General features: G+C 48.6%; 1 protein-coding gene across 9 annotated transcripts in view; it reads right to left on the bottom strand.

The window, feature by feature from the left end:
* The window catches only part of HECTD1 (HECT domain E3 ubiquitin protein ligase 1), a 424,699-nt gene that overhangs the window by 180,412 nt on the left and 226,334 nt on the right, over positions 1-17,953 (bottom strand). For all 9 annotated transcript variants that reach the window (XM_078659397.1, XM_078659396.1, XM_078659400.1 and 6 more), the window contains exons 21-23: positions 8,100-8,239; positions 6,915-7,238; positions 6,166-6,332 (exon numbers count right to left, since the gene is read on the bottom strand). In XM_078659397.1, coding sequence (XP_078515523.1) covers positions 6,166-6,332; positions 6,915-7,238; positions 8,100-8,239 — 631 coding nt within the window. The remainder of the gene's footprint in view (positions 1-6,165; positions 6,333-6,914; positions 7,239-8,099; positions 8,240-17,953) is intronic.

Raw genomic sequence — 17,953 nt, 5'->3', positions numbered from 1 at the left:
CCCAGGCTTTACCCAGCAGAGCTCTCCCAGGCTTTAAACAGCAGAGCTATGCCAGGCTTTACAGAGCGGAGCTCTCCCAGGCTTTACACAGCGGAGCTCTCCCAGGCTTTACACAGCAGAGCTATCCCAGGCTTTACACAGCAGAGCTATCCCAGGCTTTACACAGCAGAGCTCACCCAGGCTTTACACAGCAGAGCTATCCCAGGCTTCACACAGCAGAGCTCTCCCAGGCTTTACACAGGAGAGCTCTCCCAGGCTTTACCCAGCAGAGCTCTCCCAGGCTTTACACAGCAGAGCTCTCCAAGGCTTTAACCAGCAGAGCTCTCGCAGGCTTTACACAGCAGAGCTCTCCCAGGCTTTACACAGCAGAACTATGTCAGGCTTTACACAGCAGAGCTATGTCAGGCTTAACACAGCAGAGCGAACCCAGGCTTTACCCAGCAGAGCTCTCCCAAGCTTTACCCGGCAGAGCTTTCCCAGGCTTTACTCGGCAGAGCTCTCCCAGGCTTTACCCAGCAGAGCTCACCCAGGCTTTACAGAGCAGAGCTCTCCCAGGCTTTACACAGCGGAGCTCTCCCAGGCTTTACCCAGCAGAGCTATCCCAGGCTTTACCTAGCAGAGCTCTCCCAGGCTTTACACAGAGCTCTCCCAGGCTTTACACAGAGCTCTCCCAGGCTTCACCCAGCAGAGCTCTCCCAGGCTTTACCCAGCAGAGCTCTCCCAGGCTTTACACAGCAGAGCTCTCCCAGGCTTTACCCAGCAGAGCTCTCCCAGGCTTTACACAGCAGAGCTCTCCCAGGCTTTACACAGCAGAGCTCTCCCAGGCTTTACACAGCAGAGCTCTCCCAGGCTTTACACAGCAGAGCTCTCCCAGGCTTTACACAGAGCTCTCCCAGGCTTTACACAGAGCTCTCCCAGGCTTTACACAGCAGAGCTCTCCCAGGCTTTACACAGAGCTCTCCCAGGCTTTACACAGCAGAGCTTTCCCAGGCTTTACACAGCAGAGCTCTCCCAGGCTTTACACAGAGGAGCTATCCCAGGCTTTACCCAGCAGAGCTCACCCAGGCTTTACAGAGCAGAGCTCTCCCAGGCTTTACACAGCAGAGCTATCCCAGGCTTCACCCAGCAGAGCTCTCCCAGGCTTTTCCCAGCAGAGCTCTCCCAGGCTTTACACAGCAGAGCTATCCCAGGCTTTACACAGCAGAGCTCTCCCAGGCTTTACACAGCAGAGCTATCCCAGGCTTTACCCAGCAGAGCTCACCCAGGCTTTACCCAGCAGAGCTCACCCAGGCTTTACAGAGCAGAGCTCTCCCAGGCTTTACACAGCAGAGCTATCCCAGGCTTCACCCAGCAGAGCTCTCCCAGGCTTTTCCCAGCAGAGCTCTCCCAGGCTTTACACAGCAGAGCTATCCCAGGCTTTACACAGCAGAGCTCTCCCAGGCTTTACACAGCAGAGCTATCCCAGGCTTCACACAGCAGAGCTCTCCCTGGCTTTAAACAGCAGAGCTCTCCCCGGCTTCACCCAGCAGAGCTCTCCCTGGCTTCACCCAGCAGAGCTCTCCCAGGCTTCACCCAGCAGAGCTCTCCCAGGCTTTACCCAGCAGAGCTCTCCAAGGCTTTACACAGCAGAGCTCTCCCTGGCTTTACCCAGCAGAGCTATCCCAGGCTTTACACAGCAGAGCTCTCCCTGGCTTCACACAGCGGAGCTCTCCCAGGCTTTTCCCAGCAGAGCTCTCCCAGGCTTTACACAGCAGAGCTCTCCCTGGCCTTACCCAGCAGAGCTCTCCCAGGCTTTACACAGCAGAGCTCTCCCAGGCTTTACACAGAGCTCTCCCAGGCTTTACACAGCAGAGCTCTCCCAGGCTTTACACAGCAGAGCTCTCCCAGGCTTTACACAGCAGAGCTCTCCCAGGCTTTACCCAGCGGAGCTCTCCCAGGCTTTACCCAGCGGAGCTCTCCCAGGCTTTACACAGAGGAGCTATCCCAGGCTTTACACAGCAGAGCTCTCCCAGCTTCACACAGCAGAGCTCTCCCAGGCTTTAACAAGCAGAGCTCTCCCAGGCTTTACACAGAGCTCACCCAGGCTTTACACAGCAGAGCTCTCCCAGGCTTTACACAGCAGAGCTTTCCCAGGCTTTAACCAGCAGAGCTCTCCCAGGCTTTACACAGCAGAGCTCTCCCAGGCTTTACACAGCAGAGCTCTCCCAGGCTTTACACAGCAGAGCTCTCCCAGGCTTTACACAGCAGAGCTCTCCCAGGCTTTACACAGCAGAGCTCTCCCAGGCTTTACACAGCAGAGCTCTCCCAGGCTTTACACAGCAGAGCTCTCCCAGGCTTTACACAGCAGAGCTCTCCCAGGCTTTACCCAGCAGAGCTCTCCCAGGCTTTACACAGCAGAGCTGTCCCAGGCTTTACCCAGCAGAGCTGTCCCAGGCTTTACCCAGCAGAGCTCTCCCAGGCTTTACCGAGCAGAGCTCTCCCAGGCTTTAAACAGCAGAGCTATGCCAGGCTTTACAGAGCGGAGCTCTCCCAGGCTTTACACAGCGGAGCTCTCCCAGGCTTTACACAGCAGAGCTATCCCAGGCTTTACACAGCAGAGCTATCCCAGGCTTTACACAGCAGAGCTCACCCAGGCTTTACACAGCAGAGCTATCCCAGGCTTCACACAGCAGAGCTATCCCAGGCTTCACACAGCAGAGCTATCCCAGGCTTCACACAGCAGAGCTCTCCCAGGCTTTACACAGGAGAGCTCTCCCAGGCTTTACACAGGAGAGCTCTCCCAGGCTTTACCCAGCAGAGCTCTCCCAGGCTTTACACAGCAGAGCTCTCCAAGGCTTTAACCAGCAGAGCTCTCGCAGGCTTTACACAGCAGAGCTCTCCCAGGCTTTACACAGCAGAACTATGTCAGGCTTTACACAGCAGAGCTATGTCAGGCTTTACACAGCAGAGCGAACCCAGGCTTTACCCAGCAGAGCTCTCCCAAGCTTTACCCAGCAGAGCTTTCCCAGGCTTTACTCGGCAGAGCTCTCCCAGGCTTTACCCAGCAGAGCTCACCCAGGCTTTACAGAGCAGAGCTCTCCCAGGCTTTACACAGTGGAGCTCTCCCAGGCTTTACCCAGCAGAGCTATCCCAGGCTTTACCTAGCAGAGCTCTCCCAGGCTTTACACAGAGCTCTCCCAGGCTTTACACAGAGCTCTCCCAGGCTTCACCCAGCAGAGCTCTCCCAGGCTTTACCCAGCAGAGCTCTCCCAGGCTTTACACAGCAGAGCTCTCCCAGGCTTTACCCAGCAGAGCTCTCCCAGGCTTTACACAGCAGAGCTCTCCCAGGCTTTACACAGCAGAGCTCTCCCAGGCTTTACACAGGAGAGCTCTCCCAGGCTTTACACAGGAGAGCTCTCCCAGGCTTTACCCAGCAGAGCTCTCCCAGGCTTTACACAGCAGAGCTCTCCAAGGCTTTAACCAGCAGAGCTCTCGCAGGCTTTACACAGCAGAGCTCTCCCAGGCTTTACACAGCAGAACTATGTCAGGCTTTACACAGCAGAGCTATGTCAGGCTTTACACAGCAGAGCGAACCCAGGCTTTACCCAGCAGAGCTCTCCCAAGCTTTACCCAGCAGAGCTTTCCCAGGCTTTACTCGGCAGAGCTCTCCCAGGCTTTACCCAGCAGAGCTCACCCAGGCTTTACAGAGCAGAGCTCTCCCAGGCTTTACACAGCGGAGCTCTCCCAGGCTTTACCCAGCAGAGCTATCCCAGGCTTTACCTAGCAGAGCTCTCCCAGGCTTTACACAGAGCTCTCCCAGGCTTTACCCAGCAGAGCTCTCCCAGGCTTTACACAGCAGAGCTGTCCCAGGCTTTACCCAGCAGAGCTCTCCCAGGCTTTACCCAGCAGAGCTCTCCCAGGCTTTACCCAGCAGACCTCTCCCAGGCTTTAAACAGCAGAGCTATGCCAGGCTTTACAGAGCAGAGCTATGCCAGGCTTTACAGAGCAGAGCTCTCCCAGGCTTTACACAGCGGAGCTCTCCCAGGCTTTACACAGCAGAGCTATCCCAGGCTTTACACAGCAGAGCTCTCCCAGGCTTTACACAGGAGAGCTCTCCCAGGCTTTACCCAGCAGAGCTCTCCCAGGCTTTACACAGGAGAGCTCTCCCAGGCTTTACCCAGCAGAGCTCTCCCAGGCTTTACACAGCAGAGCTCTCCAAGGCTTTAACCAGCAGAGCTCTCGCAGGCTTTACACAGCAGAGCTCTCCCAGGCTTTGAACAGCAGAACTATGTCAGGCTTTACACAGCAGAGCTATGTCAGGCTTTACCCAGCAGAGCGAACCCAGGCTTTACCCAGCAGAGCTCTCCCAAGCTTTACCCAGCAGAGCTCTCCCAGGCTTTACTCGGCAGAGCTCTCCCAGGCTTTACTCGGCAGAGCTCTCCCAGGCTTTACAGAGCAGAGCTCTCCCAGGCTTTACACAGCGGAGCTCTCCCAGGCTTTACCCAGCAGATTTCTCCCAGGCTTTACCCAGCAGAGCTCTCCCAGGCTTTACACAGCAGAGCTCTCCCAGGCTTCACACAGCAGAGCTCTCCCAGGCTTTACACAGCAGAGCTCTCCCAGGCTTCACACAGCAGAGCTCTCCCAGGCTTTACACAGCAGAGCTATCCCAGGCTTTACACAGCAGAGCTATGCCAGGCTTTACACAGCAGAGCTATGCCAGGCTTTACACAGCAGAGCTATGTCAGGCTTTACCCAGCAGAGCTCTCCCAGGCTTTACACAGTAGAGCTCTCCCAGGCTTTACCCAGCAGAGCTATCCCAGGCTTTACACAGCAGAGCTATGCCAGGCTTTACACAGCAGAGAGTTAATTAATGCTTTACACAGCTGAGTTAACTTATTATTTATTTTATTTTATTTATTTGTGTTTTATAGAGTGCAGACTTGACCCGTTAGGGTATCGGAGCGCTTTACAGGGTTAACAAGTTGTATACATTACAACCTTTGGGGGAGGAGTGGACCATTTGGGATAAAGCAAGTACAAATAATTTACAAGAATGAAGATCCGAGTGCAATGCAAGAGTTAGGAAAGGAATTTCTAGGTGTGTGCACCCGCAGCCCAAAGTTTGCTCTGCACCCACCACAACAATGTTAGGGTATGATCAGTATATCAGGTGATCGCATCCCCAGAGGTGGCCAGTCCTGGCTGAGATCTCGGTGTGCCTTGCAGTGTTTTGCTATCTGGAGCTTCACCTTGCATTCTCCAATAGCTTTTGGTTTCATCTGTGTGCAGACATTGCAGACCTTTGAGTCGTGCACCAAACACAAACTCCAGAGGCACGCCGCATGGAGATCTGTAACAGACAACTGTTTGCGACAGACCCTACAAAATTTAAACCCAGTCGTCTTAGGAAATGACATGTTCTCCCTTGGATACTGGTAGAATTGAGAGAAAAATTAGGGAGAAAATGATTTCTTCACAGTATAAAGAAAAGAAGTAGAGGTCCGGATCCGGGCCTGAGGGTGTGGAAAGAAAGGAACGGACGTCAGTGCCACGTACGGTGCTTATATGCAGCTCGTTTCGTCACTTCGAGAGTGGAACAAACTTGGTGTGGAGCTGCAAGATGCTACCTAGTGGCATGAACGAGAACTGCTTTTTGAGTCTAGATTGTCTAGTGCCTGGGGATATTCACAAGGTGAGGAATCTGTGATTAGAAGTATCCAACAGAAATCAAAGCGCAGGGGTGGTGCTTATATGCATCACTCCCTCACTTACGGGGCAGTATGAAATCAACATGGAGCCCTATGACGCCACCTACTAACATGCAGAGAGCACTGCTGAACTGTCCGGTTCCAGTCTGGTGCCTGGGAATATTCTAAAGGCGAGAAATCCACAGTTAAACTTATCAATGGGGAAAAATGTAGGCCTCAGGGTCCTAAAGCTACCCCACTCATGAATAAGGGCACAATCTCAAACACATTAACATATGAAGCGCTGCCAACCTTTACTGGTCCCCAACCTCCCAAACTACTGTGTGGTTTCCAACTCCCCGAGAGCTGCAAAAATGCTTGCATTCATTCTCCGCTAAGGTGGTGTGTCCACACTGCACATGACCCCATGATTTCCTGATTCAGTGAGTGCTGCAGAGGATGGAAGAGTTCAGTCTTATCAGTAATTCTATATACATACCGAGCTGGTCTTCACACACGCCATTCACAGTGCCGTAGAGCTCGAACCCAGACAGAGAAAGGTAGTGCGTTTGGCCACTGGCGTTCTTCCCCATCTGCTTAATGCGAATGTGCCTCCAGCCTTGCTTCTCGTCCTTCGGGGGATCTAGTGGCCATGTGGCTGTAGATCTGCATATGCCAGAGAGGGTAATAGTGAAAAAATTGTACAAATGGCAAGATTTAAAATGGTTTTTGAGGCATCCTAACTGCTGAGTGAGCAATGCGTTATCATTATCAAAGTAGTACTGATAGTTTCCCCGCCTTTAAGAGATCACTTCCTGGATTCAATACGTGTGAACATCCATAAATGCTGAACACAGAATGGAAGTTCCCATCGAACTGATTCTATGAAAACCTGTACAAGTCATCTATTCTGGAGTCAGAGACTCTGCGACTGCTTTTGTGGTATACCTGTATACAAGGACCACTTATACACACTTTTTAAAGGCAGGCTCTTCAAAGTTTCACTTGAGACTTTCATGATAGCAAGTCAAACACCCCTAGCAAACATCAGTTACGAAGATGCATGCATGCCAGTGTAAATCAGTGAACGTACAAATGACCATTATTCACATGCATACAAATCGCATGAGAATATTCCTCCTGTAAGGAGCAAACATCTCCTGCCAGATTTGTAGCACAATCTTCAAAAAGCTGCTAGAGCAGACCGCAGAAAAGCAAACCCCACCTCCTCTAAAGCACTCCACATACCCTGGCTCGTTCAGGCTGCTGTCGTCTACATGGGTGTAAAGTGTGCTCCAGCTCTGGCCGTCCTTGGAAACTTGAAAGACCCAGTTACGTAGAGCTGAACGTCCATACCCACGGGCATGGCGCAGCGTGTAAGCAGAGGGCAGCACCCAAAGGCCCATGTCGATGGCAAACCAAGCATTCTTGTCATCATTGGTGTGGCAGTTGAGCGCAGAGCTGTCACGGCTCAAGATGTCCTCCAAGCGGCCATATGGAAGATTCCTGCCCTCGGAAGACGTGACCACTACCAGGCCGTAGGCTGCAGGGTTCACCCACTCATATGCAGTTCTGGAACGGGAAAGAAATAGGAGCATCAGATAATTTGGCCACTTACAGTTGGGATGTGCAAATCTAGCTCTGCCCAACCACCAGCGACACATGTGGAAAGTAATAGGAGTTGCCTTGCGCATCAGAGCACTTCCTGTAAACAGGAGCGCCTCAAGTCCATAAGATGTCTGTACAACTGATGAGTTTCAGATTAAGAGATGGTTTCATCACAGACTGCAATCGCTGCTTATTATACTGAATACGGCAATCCAAGCAGTGCAAAATAAAGCACAGAAAACTGCTATGGACATTAGGAACCGCGGCCACTGAAAACTAAGACCAATGCCCAACAACTAAAATGCAAATTTGTGCAAAACGTGAATCTAGAAGAACTTTCACTCTGCTAAACTATAGTTGCGGCCTTTACAGCTGGTTTTCAGTCAGCAGACCTCATGCAAGGAATCGACATGCACACATCAGTGAAGCCAGCACCAAACAGACTTGGAGGAGAGTCTGACCTGCTTAGCAGTGTCAGTTTCTAGAGTCCTGCAGCAAGCTCCCCTGGGGGGACAACTACCCAAAACCTGAAGGGAAGGGCTGGTCACCCCCAGCAGCAATTGCTGCTCCATGTCATGCAGGGAAGTGCATAGTATCATCCCCACAAGTCCGACAGTGAGGGACCAGGCTCCTTCAAAGGTGATGGGTACCTGAGGCTGAGAGGGTGGAGATAGGATCAGTCAGTAGTACAATCATGCCAGCAGTGCAAATTCCTGCAAAGGCAGAGCTTCCTCAGGGATGGTAGCCACTTTTGTTCCTGTAAGGAAGCAAGGCTTCTGAAGCAGCACTGTAAAAGCCCCAAATCCTGCTCGGCCATGCTCTTACTTGGCATTTGTGCCGATCCAGTGGATGATCCCATTGTCGTCAAAGTCATGCTGGTGCCTGAACACGAACGTCTGTCCCTCCCGCAGCTTCCGCACAAACACAAAGGACGATCGATCAAAGTCATACCACTGCTTGGCTACCTACAAGAAGAGAGACAAAAACCAACAGTTAGTCAAGTTCTTTTTTTCAAATGCATTATTTCGGCAGTCTCCGCTATTAAATGCAGGCCTAATGGGTTGGGGCGGGGGAAAATGCAGGTTCTCATTTTGTATCACTGTCACAGCTATCCTTCAGCAACCAGGGCCTGCTGCAAACATCAATGGACAAGAATCAGTGCCAAAGACCACTGTTGACATTCCAGGATAGATGTATTTGAGTGAGCTCCTTCCAAATAAGGAAGCGGAGAAAAATTCATTGCGTCTAGCTGGGAAAAAGCTATTCACCAGGGTATTATTAACTGTAGTACATCTGCTGCATAGGACTCAAATCAAATTATCAGAGCCTTATTCCCCAAGGATTATGGACTGAAAGCATTGAAATGCATTACATTTTCGAAATATTCTGTACTTGAAGCACCACTGGGCTTTACTCTCAGATTCTGTCCTGAACCACCAACATGCATTTATAGTACTAAAAGGCATTACTCAGGACATATTCTAGACTGAAAGGACCACAGGGCAATAGACCCCAGATATTCTAAACTTATGCAATTGTCAGAGACCAAAGAGAACTGACCACATTGACAATCTCAGTGAGGCACAATAAGACTACCAACATTTTGGCCAGCGCCAACACCTCCGAAGAGATCAACTGCCTGCTAATCAACACAAGCTCACTTGGAAAACACGACAGGGAAATCGGGGACGCCATCCACAATTTCATTGTTCCTATCGCCATCAACTCAAATATGTCCATCTTCGTAGGACACCTGAACTTTCACCTTGAGAACACCAACACGACTGACCACCGAGAAAGTATGGCCAACCTAGGACTCAAAGCAACTGGTCACCAACCACACCACAGGAGAGACGCTCAACCCTATTTTCACAGCCAGCAACAGAGTAAAATACACCCACACTGAAGAGCTCACCTGGACTGACCACCACTGCGTCATATCAGAACCCCTCAACACCCTCACCTCGCCCAAAACACGGTTTAGCTGGTCCAAGGTATCAGAAGAACGATGTACCAAAGCCCTCAACACCCACCCCACTGAGGACACAGAACAAGCAGTGGACAACTTCATAAACTGTATCACAGCAAGCGCTGACAAAGTCCCTCTGAGGAAACCTACCTATTCCAAGAAACGAACACTCTGCTGGTTTGTGGAAAAGTAAATTTTGCCATGTTCTGTGTCCCTACGTGTCATCCATCATATGTTATGTGTGCATGACCAATATGCATATGTTATTCCCCATGTCCGATTAATGACGCAATTATAGTTGTGTCCACCTCTAGTATGCCAGTTTCCAGTTCTCGTGAATACTACGAATATCAGGCCTATGTAAAGTAATGTTGCCACGTTTCTCAGTGTGCACGTTATTCCATTATAAAGTCCCCGTTTCCAGGCCTCAACAGGGCCTGGACATCAGATTCAGCTCCTGTCTCCTGAAGCCTCGCTGAGGAGCGATGCAGCCCCCACCTGTATCCTCGACCTCTCACTTACTTCCTGCCTCGCAGTGCCCGGTGCAGCTTGGCTCTGCCTCTGAGTCTGCCAAAAGTATGTTATAGTTCCAGTTATCAGTTCAGTCCTCCTTCTCTGCATTCCTAAGCTACTGAACTGCATCAATAGTTTCCGTCATTGTCTAGTCTATGCGGCTCCACGTTAGAGAAATACTGCATTTAATGGTCATTTAATATTCTTCATCACGCACTACATGTAGAATAAATGCATGGTCCAGTCTTAGAGTCGATTAGCCTTTCCCCTCCTGACTTCTAGTTTATATCAACATGTTCCCTAAACATCAGATACTAGATAGGGTTTAGGTACATGTCGCTCCAACTCTCCAGACTTTAGTCTCTGCTCCTAGCACAGAGTTCATAGCCCCCAGCTTCTCCTAGTAACACGTCATTGCCAGTTTGCGCGCACCACCAGGTTAGAGGTCCCGGCTCCTTAGGTAGCCCCCTCCAATGTTTCCGCCCCATTCATGACATATTCTGTTACGTCTGCACCACATGTCCATGTATACGCCCAGTTACACCTACTTTTACTCTTATCTTTCGCGACTGCTACGCGTCACGCCTTCTGCTCCACCCACTGCTACGCCTACTGCAATGTAATGCTATGTGTTTGCGTTTTGTATATAAGCTCATGTATTGTTATTAAAAGTTAGCGCGCTCATCCCAGACCCAGCCCCAGCAGCTGCTGGGCCCCTGTCACCCTGCTGGGCCCCTGTCACCCTGCTGGGCCCCTGTTCTTATGCAGGTTGTCCTGTTCCTGTCCTTATGCTGTATTAAACCTGCAAAACTCCTACTACCTCGAATCTTGACTCTTATTTATTGAGCTATCTGTTATGATATATGTCTAGTCAAAAATAGGGTATTATTTATTTATTTACCACATAATGGCGCCCGAATAGGGACTTGCCCTTTCCCCACGCGTCGGTGAAGCCACGCCGACCCCCTGACCCTCTGCAGCCGTGACGGAACCATACCGGCCACGTGCAGATATTTCTGCTTCAAGTATCCCTCAGGCCCACGGAGGAGACGGAGGAGGCGGTCCAGCATCCAAACGAGACGGTGGAGGAACGCGGCGAGTCCCGACCAGAGCCCAAGCCAAGAGTCCAAGGTCCGAGGTATCCGGAGGCCCACCCGTAACTGAAGTCCGAAGTTCGTCGTCCGTCGTCGTAGCAGTCCAGTCCAGTCCAAGGCCTTTCCGTTCTTGCTGCCCGGTGAGTACCATTGCTGGGGTAGTATCTAGACAGGGTCAATCTAAATTGACTCTGGTCCGTGGGTTGGTGGTACCCAGGCCCACTAACGAAGTGTTCACCTAGGTGGATACGGGTCTTGATGCGTCCCTTTATGGGACCGGTATGTTCCGTACTGTTTCAGCAGTGCATCCAGTAACTCTAGTCTGTTCCGTTCTCGAGAAATTCTTGTGTTTTCTGTTCTCAGTATTCCAGGTAATATTTCTGTCCGAACTGTAATGTTATGATGTTGTTCAATGTATTTCCAATGTCGTGGTATGCCTGAATTGTTTTCCCAATTGTTATTGTTCCTCGTCTATTGTATTGTGTTCCGATTCAAGTTTACAATGTCTCTCTTTTCGAGACTACGTCAGTTAAAAACTAGAAAGGGTTTGTTAGAAGAAGCAGTTCCTGTCCCGCCCAGGGACAGTCCAGGTCATTTTATGTATCAGAAACATGGCATAAGCGCCATATTGTATCTAGATTTATGGGTAGATTATACCAAACAATTAGAAGAAAAGTATAGATGGCCCGTATCGGGTACATGGGATGCCGAATGCATCATGCGAGTAGAAGAAGCATTATGGAAAAAGAAAGCCAGACAGTCACAGAAAGATGCCATCGAGTTATGGCGCAAAGAAGCTCATAAGAGAATCGAAAAAGAAATCAGAAAGACAGAACTAAGTAGAGAATCCCAAGAACGAGCTCAAGAAAGAGAATTAATCGAGATAGGTGAACGAGTCAAAGCCGAACAGTCAGACAGACAGAGGCATGCCCTCATTAAGGGTATGTATCCTCTTCTTGCTGAGGGCTTGCCAAAAGCGACCCCAGAGGCATCCAGTAATTTCCCGCCACCATTAGTTCCGACCAAGCTACGTCACAAACCGACCGCAGCTGATATTTTTATTTCGTCCTATCTGGACGACACAGTCCCAGAATATGCAAATCCTGTTCGCACTCCGCCAGTCCCCGTAAATCAGGTAATTCCTGCTCCTCCAGACACCGGGGTGCCCTTAACAGCCCCCCCGGGTCAGCCCGCCATACAAGTCCAGCCCACGTTACAATTACCGACCCTGCCAGGACGAAAAGCATCAGTTGATGATTCCAGTTTAGGGGCCGCAGGGGGAGGTCTTCCTCAAACCCCGCCGCCATACAAGCGTTTATCAGCACTCGAATTACATGCTCAAGCATCACAGCGTACTCCTAAAAGTAATAAGTCTGTTGCAGAAATCAGGCAAACCCTTGGCGAATGTGTCTATGACCCAGTTCCAGGCGAGTTTAATATGGTTTTATATTCCGTACGCATAAGGAGAGTAACCGAGTATCTAGTCACCCTGACGAATATGAAAGAAGATCTAGACAGAATATATCGTTTCATCCGTACAGGGGATGATCCAGAAAGTATTAGTGATGCCATGTCTCAAAGGAAAGCCGAGATTCAGCGTATGATATTAAAGTTCTTAATTAATTGTCTAATAAGAGAACAAGATTACCCGTCTAAAGATCCAGCGGAAATGAAAACTCTAACAAAGTGGAGTGATAATATAGCCGAAGGAAAGCACAATACCATTAGTGCCATGGAAAGTATGTACAAGAAAATCCGTAGAGAAATAATAAAGATACACGAACAGCGTAAAGCAGCACAAGTAAGCGAGAAAGAAAGTACCTCTGATCCTGAAGAGGAAGACGACGAGAATACTGCCAGAATAGCGTATGTAGGGAAATCTAGATTTCCAGATCGCCATTTACGTCTAGAACCCAAGTCTACTTTCCATCATTCAGCACCAGAACAAGGTTCCCTAGAACAAGTATTCCAAGCTACCGATCACATTCTGAAATCACGAATCGGTTACAGTGAGTTAAGTACTATGCATGAACAAGAACTAGTCCGATCAGCAGTCCGATGGATTACTGATTCTACCACTTTTCCAGACGAAATAGTGGCACAAATGTTTCTGAAATTGCCCCCAGCCGAGCAGCGACTGGTGGGTATGTATATGATTCAGTACCTCATTACTCTGTATGAGGGTCAGCACTCTGATCCAGGTCCGTTACATGATATCCTGAACGAGTTACTCCAGTATAGATGGAGAGGTCTAGGTACCGATTTAATTAGTGTCATTCTAGAACAGCGTCACAAATATAGAACATTCTTGAACCCGCATTTTGTTCATGTCTCACCCCCAGAAAGTAAATCATTCTACATAGACAGACAGAATCCGTTACGAGAAGTCCACCCAGTCAAAGGAACGGGTGGCGAAATGCAACGAGTGTTTGTATACACTCCAATCACAAAAATGGAACTCCTTGAAATGAAGAAATTAATTCCCTGTCAGGACAAAGATCCAGCAGGGTTCCATCGAGAATTAAAAGACATGCTCCGTATGGGAGAATACACTTACCCAGATATCATTAAAATGTTAAAGGTCCTGTTGCCCGCAGGGGTGTATGAAAAGCTAAAGGAAAAAGAATGGGAGGTGGGAGAGAAAAAGATCGATTGGGCAGTTCTAGAAGCTGAAGACAAGGCACGAGTACCAGGTACCGGTCTTGGAGAAAAATGTAAAGAATTACCAGAATTATTGATTCAAGTTTTACCCAGATTATTAACAACGAGAAAAGAAGACTGGGATGCAATCTCAGCCTGTAAACAGAAACAAGATGAAGATATTAGTGATTTTTATTCGAGGTTTGAAAAGTGCTTTAGTATCAACAGTGGCCTCAAGACAAGTAGTGAGTCATACCCTCACCTTTTCGTTACTAAATTAGTCGAGAATTCAAGTCCACCAATTAAAAACCGAGTTTTGAAAGTCGAAAGCACCTGGCAAGCTAATACTCCGTCCCAGATGCTCCAGATGCTCCAGTACCACCAGAATAGAATCAGGGAAGAGCAAGAACACGAAAGAAAACGTATGAAAGACACGAAAATGAAAGTGCTAGTTGCACAATCTGTTCCTCAAGACAGTCAGAAGAGGGGTCCGAATCAAGCCAGTCATCCTGCAGCACCCGTTAAAGGGAACTGCAATTATTGTAAACAGCCAGGTCATTTTATAAATGAGTGTGCAGTTCTGAAACATAACATAGCTACTGGTAAGACTAAAGAAAGACCACGTCCGCCTAGACAGGAACAAGTTTCACAGACTCCTCAGCCACAGAATGCACAACAGACAGTTACAGCACCGCAGCCCATCGCTGCAACACAGCACGTTACATCGCAGATGTACCAGTATGCACAGTCAGAGTATCCAGAGTACCAGCCATATTCATGAAACAGCCTAGAGAGGGAGGTAGGCTTGCCTCTCATCGAGATACCTGTAGATCAAGAAGGTCCCTATGTTCATAGTCAAGTATTAGGGAAAGACAGAAAGTTTTTGATTGATACAGGGGCAAGTAGGACCACAATTAGTCATGCCGAAGTTCCAGGGGCTCCGCTCTCAGGCTCAAGAAATGTTTCCCTTGGATTTTCCGGAAAGCCTATCGTTAATGAGATTTCAAAGCCAGTTACTCTAGAAGTAGGTCCATTGTCCCGCACTACTGACCTGTTACTTACTAAGTCATGTCCAGAAAATCTATTAGGCATTAAAACACTGAAAGAATTAGGTGCAGTTATATGCTGTTCCCCGGAGGGAATACGTCTGTTCCTACGTGACTTTAAGGGTCACTATGTATTACGAGATTTTGATTCCAGACTGTCTAATGTTCCGCAGCATTTATGGGCGCAAGGTCCAACTGATGTAGGTTACATGCAAATCACACCCTATCGTGTGACTCTCAAGCCAGGTGTAGTGTTACCACGAATCAGACAGTACAGATTGCCACCCGAGGCTGTAGCAGCCTTATCCAAAATTATAGACGAGCTCATCACTCAAGGAGTAGTTGTAGAAACTGACTCCAATGTATGCAATTCTCCGATCATTCCAGTTATGAAACGTACTGATCCAAATGCACCCCCAGTATATCGATTAGTGATTGATTTACGAGAACTTAACAAATGTATTATTCCGCAGTACCCAGTTGTCCCAGACATCTCTTCCCTGTTAACTGCTATTGATTCCGAAGCCACGTTCTTTACAGTAATAGACCTCAAGAACGCATTTTTTAGTGTTCCAATTCATCCAGACAGCCAGTTTCTTTTCGGATTTTGTTTAAATGGAAGGAGCTATATGTTCACAAGCGCTCCTCAAGGTTTCACAGAAAGCCCTAGTATTTACAGTCAAGCACTTAAGAGACAACTAGACAACATTCACATGCCAACTGACACTGCCCTGCTCCAGTATGTCGATCTACTGATCACAGCCCGTTCTGAACGTGACTGCGAACGAGCGTCACTCACGGTTTTGTATTTCCTAGCCGAGATGGGGCACAAGGTGTCACCTTCGAAGCTTCAATTCTGTGTCCAGCAAGTGGTATACTTAGGACACTTGCTGTCCAAGAGGGGTAGGCAGTTGACACCAGACCGTATCCAGTTAATAGCGAGTCTTCCCCAGCCCAGAACCCAGAAGGAGGTACGTGCCTTTATCGGCCTTACTTCTTATTGTAGACAATGGATTCCCCAGTATGCATTTCTAGCCAAGCCACTGATACAGTTAACGACACAGGAGGCAGCCGTATCGACTGTTCTCCCTTGGACATCTGAACATACACTTAGTTTCAACGAGTTAAAGAAAGCTTTATGTCAAGCTCCAGTTCTAGCTACACCGAACTACAGTAAGCCTTTTACACTTTTTGTCACTGAACGTGAAGGTACAGCATTATCTGTTCTCACACAAGATCAAGCAGGACAATACAAGCCCTGTGCTTATTTTTCGAGCACATTAGATCCAGTCGCCCAGGCGTTGCCTGCGTGCCTCAAGTCAGTTGCAGCCACAGCACTAGCTATCAGACAAAGTGATTCCATAGTTTTAGGACACTCCTTGACAGTACAAGTCCCACATTCAGTAGAAGTTCTTTTAAACCGAACACAAACTCAGCACTTGACAATTGCACGTTTAACAGGTTATGAATTGACACTGTTCCAGCCACACATAGATATTAGACGCTGCAACATCCTGAATCCTGCTACACTGTTACCACCAGTTAATTCAAATCCTGACCCACATGACTGTGTGGAAGTAGTCAACATTACGACAAAGCCAAGACGAGACCTGACAGACATTCCGTTACCAGATCCTGACCTGACACTTTATGTGGATGGTTCATGTATGAGAACTAGTACAGGAGAACTAGTCGCCGCGTATGCAGTGACTACTGACACCGAAGTTATTAAGACACACCGTATTGATACCCTGTCCGCTCAAGCAGCAGAGCTAGTTGCTCTGACACAAGCCTGTATACACGCCAAGAACCTGAAAGTTAATGTTTACACAGATTCACGTTACGCATTTGGAGTTGTACACGACTTCGGAGTGCTCTGGCAGGAGAGAGGTTTCATGACTTCTCATGGAACCAAGATTCAGCATGGTCTCCTTATTCAAGCTCTGTTAGATGCCATACATTTGCCGACATCTATCGCTATCATGAAATGCAAAGCACATACGAAAGTCACTGACATTATTTCCCAAGGTAACGATCTAGCAGAGCGCACAGCCAAGCTTACAGCACAGACTCTAGACATTCCAGTTAACCTGACACATACTCCAGATCCGATTACATGTATGACAGTTAAGGACCCTACACAAGATGTCATAGATATCCAGTTACATGCTACTCCCGATGAAATCAAGAAGTGGTCTGAACAAGGAGGGGTCCAGACAGATCAAGGATGGTTAACGAAGGGTAGAGCCACATGGTTTCTCCCCGACTCTATGGTTCAAGTCATCATTAATACCGCACATAGTCCAGCACATTTAGGAGAAAAAGCTATGTTAGACAGTATCCAGAACATTTGGTTCAACAAGCATTTACGAGCTGCAGCCAAGCAGAAAGTCCGTACCTGTATGATATGTTGTCAGTTTAATCCAGGTAAAAGTGTCCCGGTGGAACAAGGTGGTTTCCAGCCTCCTGACCACCCTTTTGAAGTCCTCCAGATGGATTATATTCAGATGGAGCGATGTCGAGGTTTCAAGTATGTCCTTGTAGTTGTATGCGCTTTGTCCAGATGGACAGAAGCATATCCAGTCCCAGATTACACAGCCGCGACCACTGCCAAGCAGTTGGTTCGTGAATTCTTCCCTCGATATGGACTCCCTAGAGTCGTATATTCTGATAACGGTCAGCCATTCTCATCTGAACTCATGAAGCACGTTTCCCTGTTGTTAGGGTACCAGTGGAAGTTTCATTGTGTACGCCATCCTGAAGCAGCCGGTCTAGTCGAGAGACATAATCAGACTCTGAAAATTCGAATTGCAAAGATATGCAAAGATAAGGGTGTGGACTGGCTAGTAGCTCTGCCAGTTGCTTTATTCTATATGCGCATGGTCGCACATTCCAGATCAGGTCTGTCCCCGTATGAGGTCGTATTCGGCCACCCCCCTAACATGTGGGGTACTCCTAGACCCCGAAGTATTACTGATGTTTCATGTAATATGCTGACAGATTACCTAGCTTCCTTGATGTCTGCCCTCAACTCATGTCGTTCACAGGTTGCTGCCGCATTTCCAGACAATACCGAGGTGGCACCGCATGAAATCGTTCCAGGTTCCATGGTGATGGTCCGTAACTTTGACAGATCAAGTCCGCTGGAGCCTCGATGGAAAGAGCCCCGTCAGGTCCTCCTCACCACCCGTACAGCCGTGAAGTTGGAAGGCCGAAAAGGATGGATACACCTTTCTCACGTTAAACTTTTTAAAGGACTGAAACCCGTCTTTAAAAACATTTCCCAGGATATCAAGACTTGTCAAAATATTGCTCTTAAGGACTGTCCCGCAAAAGACATTGATACAACCCCTCCCTTGGTAGAGAAAACTCCGCAGCAGGAGTATAAGCAAAAACTACGGTCTAGTAAAATAAGTC

The sequence above is a fragment of the Lissotriton helveticus genome, chromosome 9 (genome assembly GCF_964261635.1).
Source record: "Lissotriton helveticus chromosome 9, aLisHel1.1, whole genome shotgun sequence".
NCBI lineage: Eukaryota > Metazoa > Chordata > Amphibia > Caudata > Salamandridae > Lissotriton > Lissotriton helveticus.
This window is presented reverse-complemented; position numbering and strand designations above follow the sequence as displayed.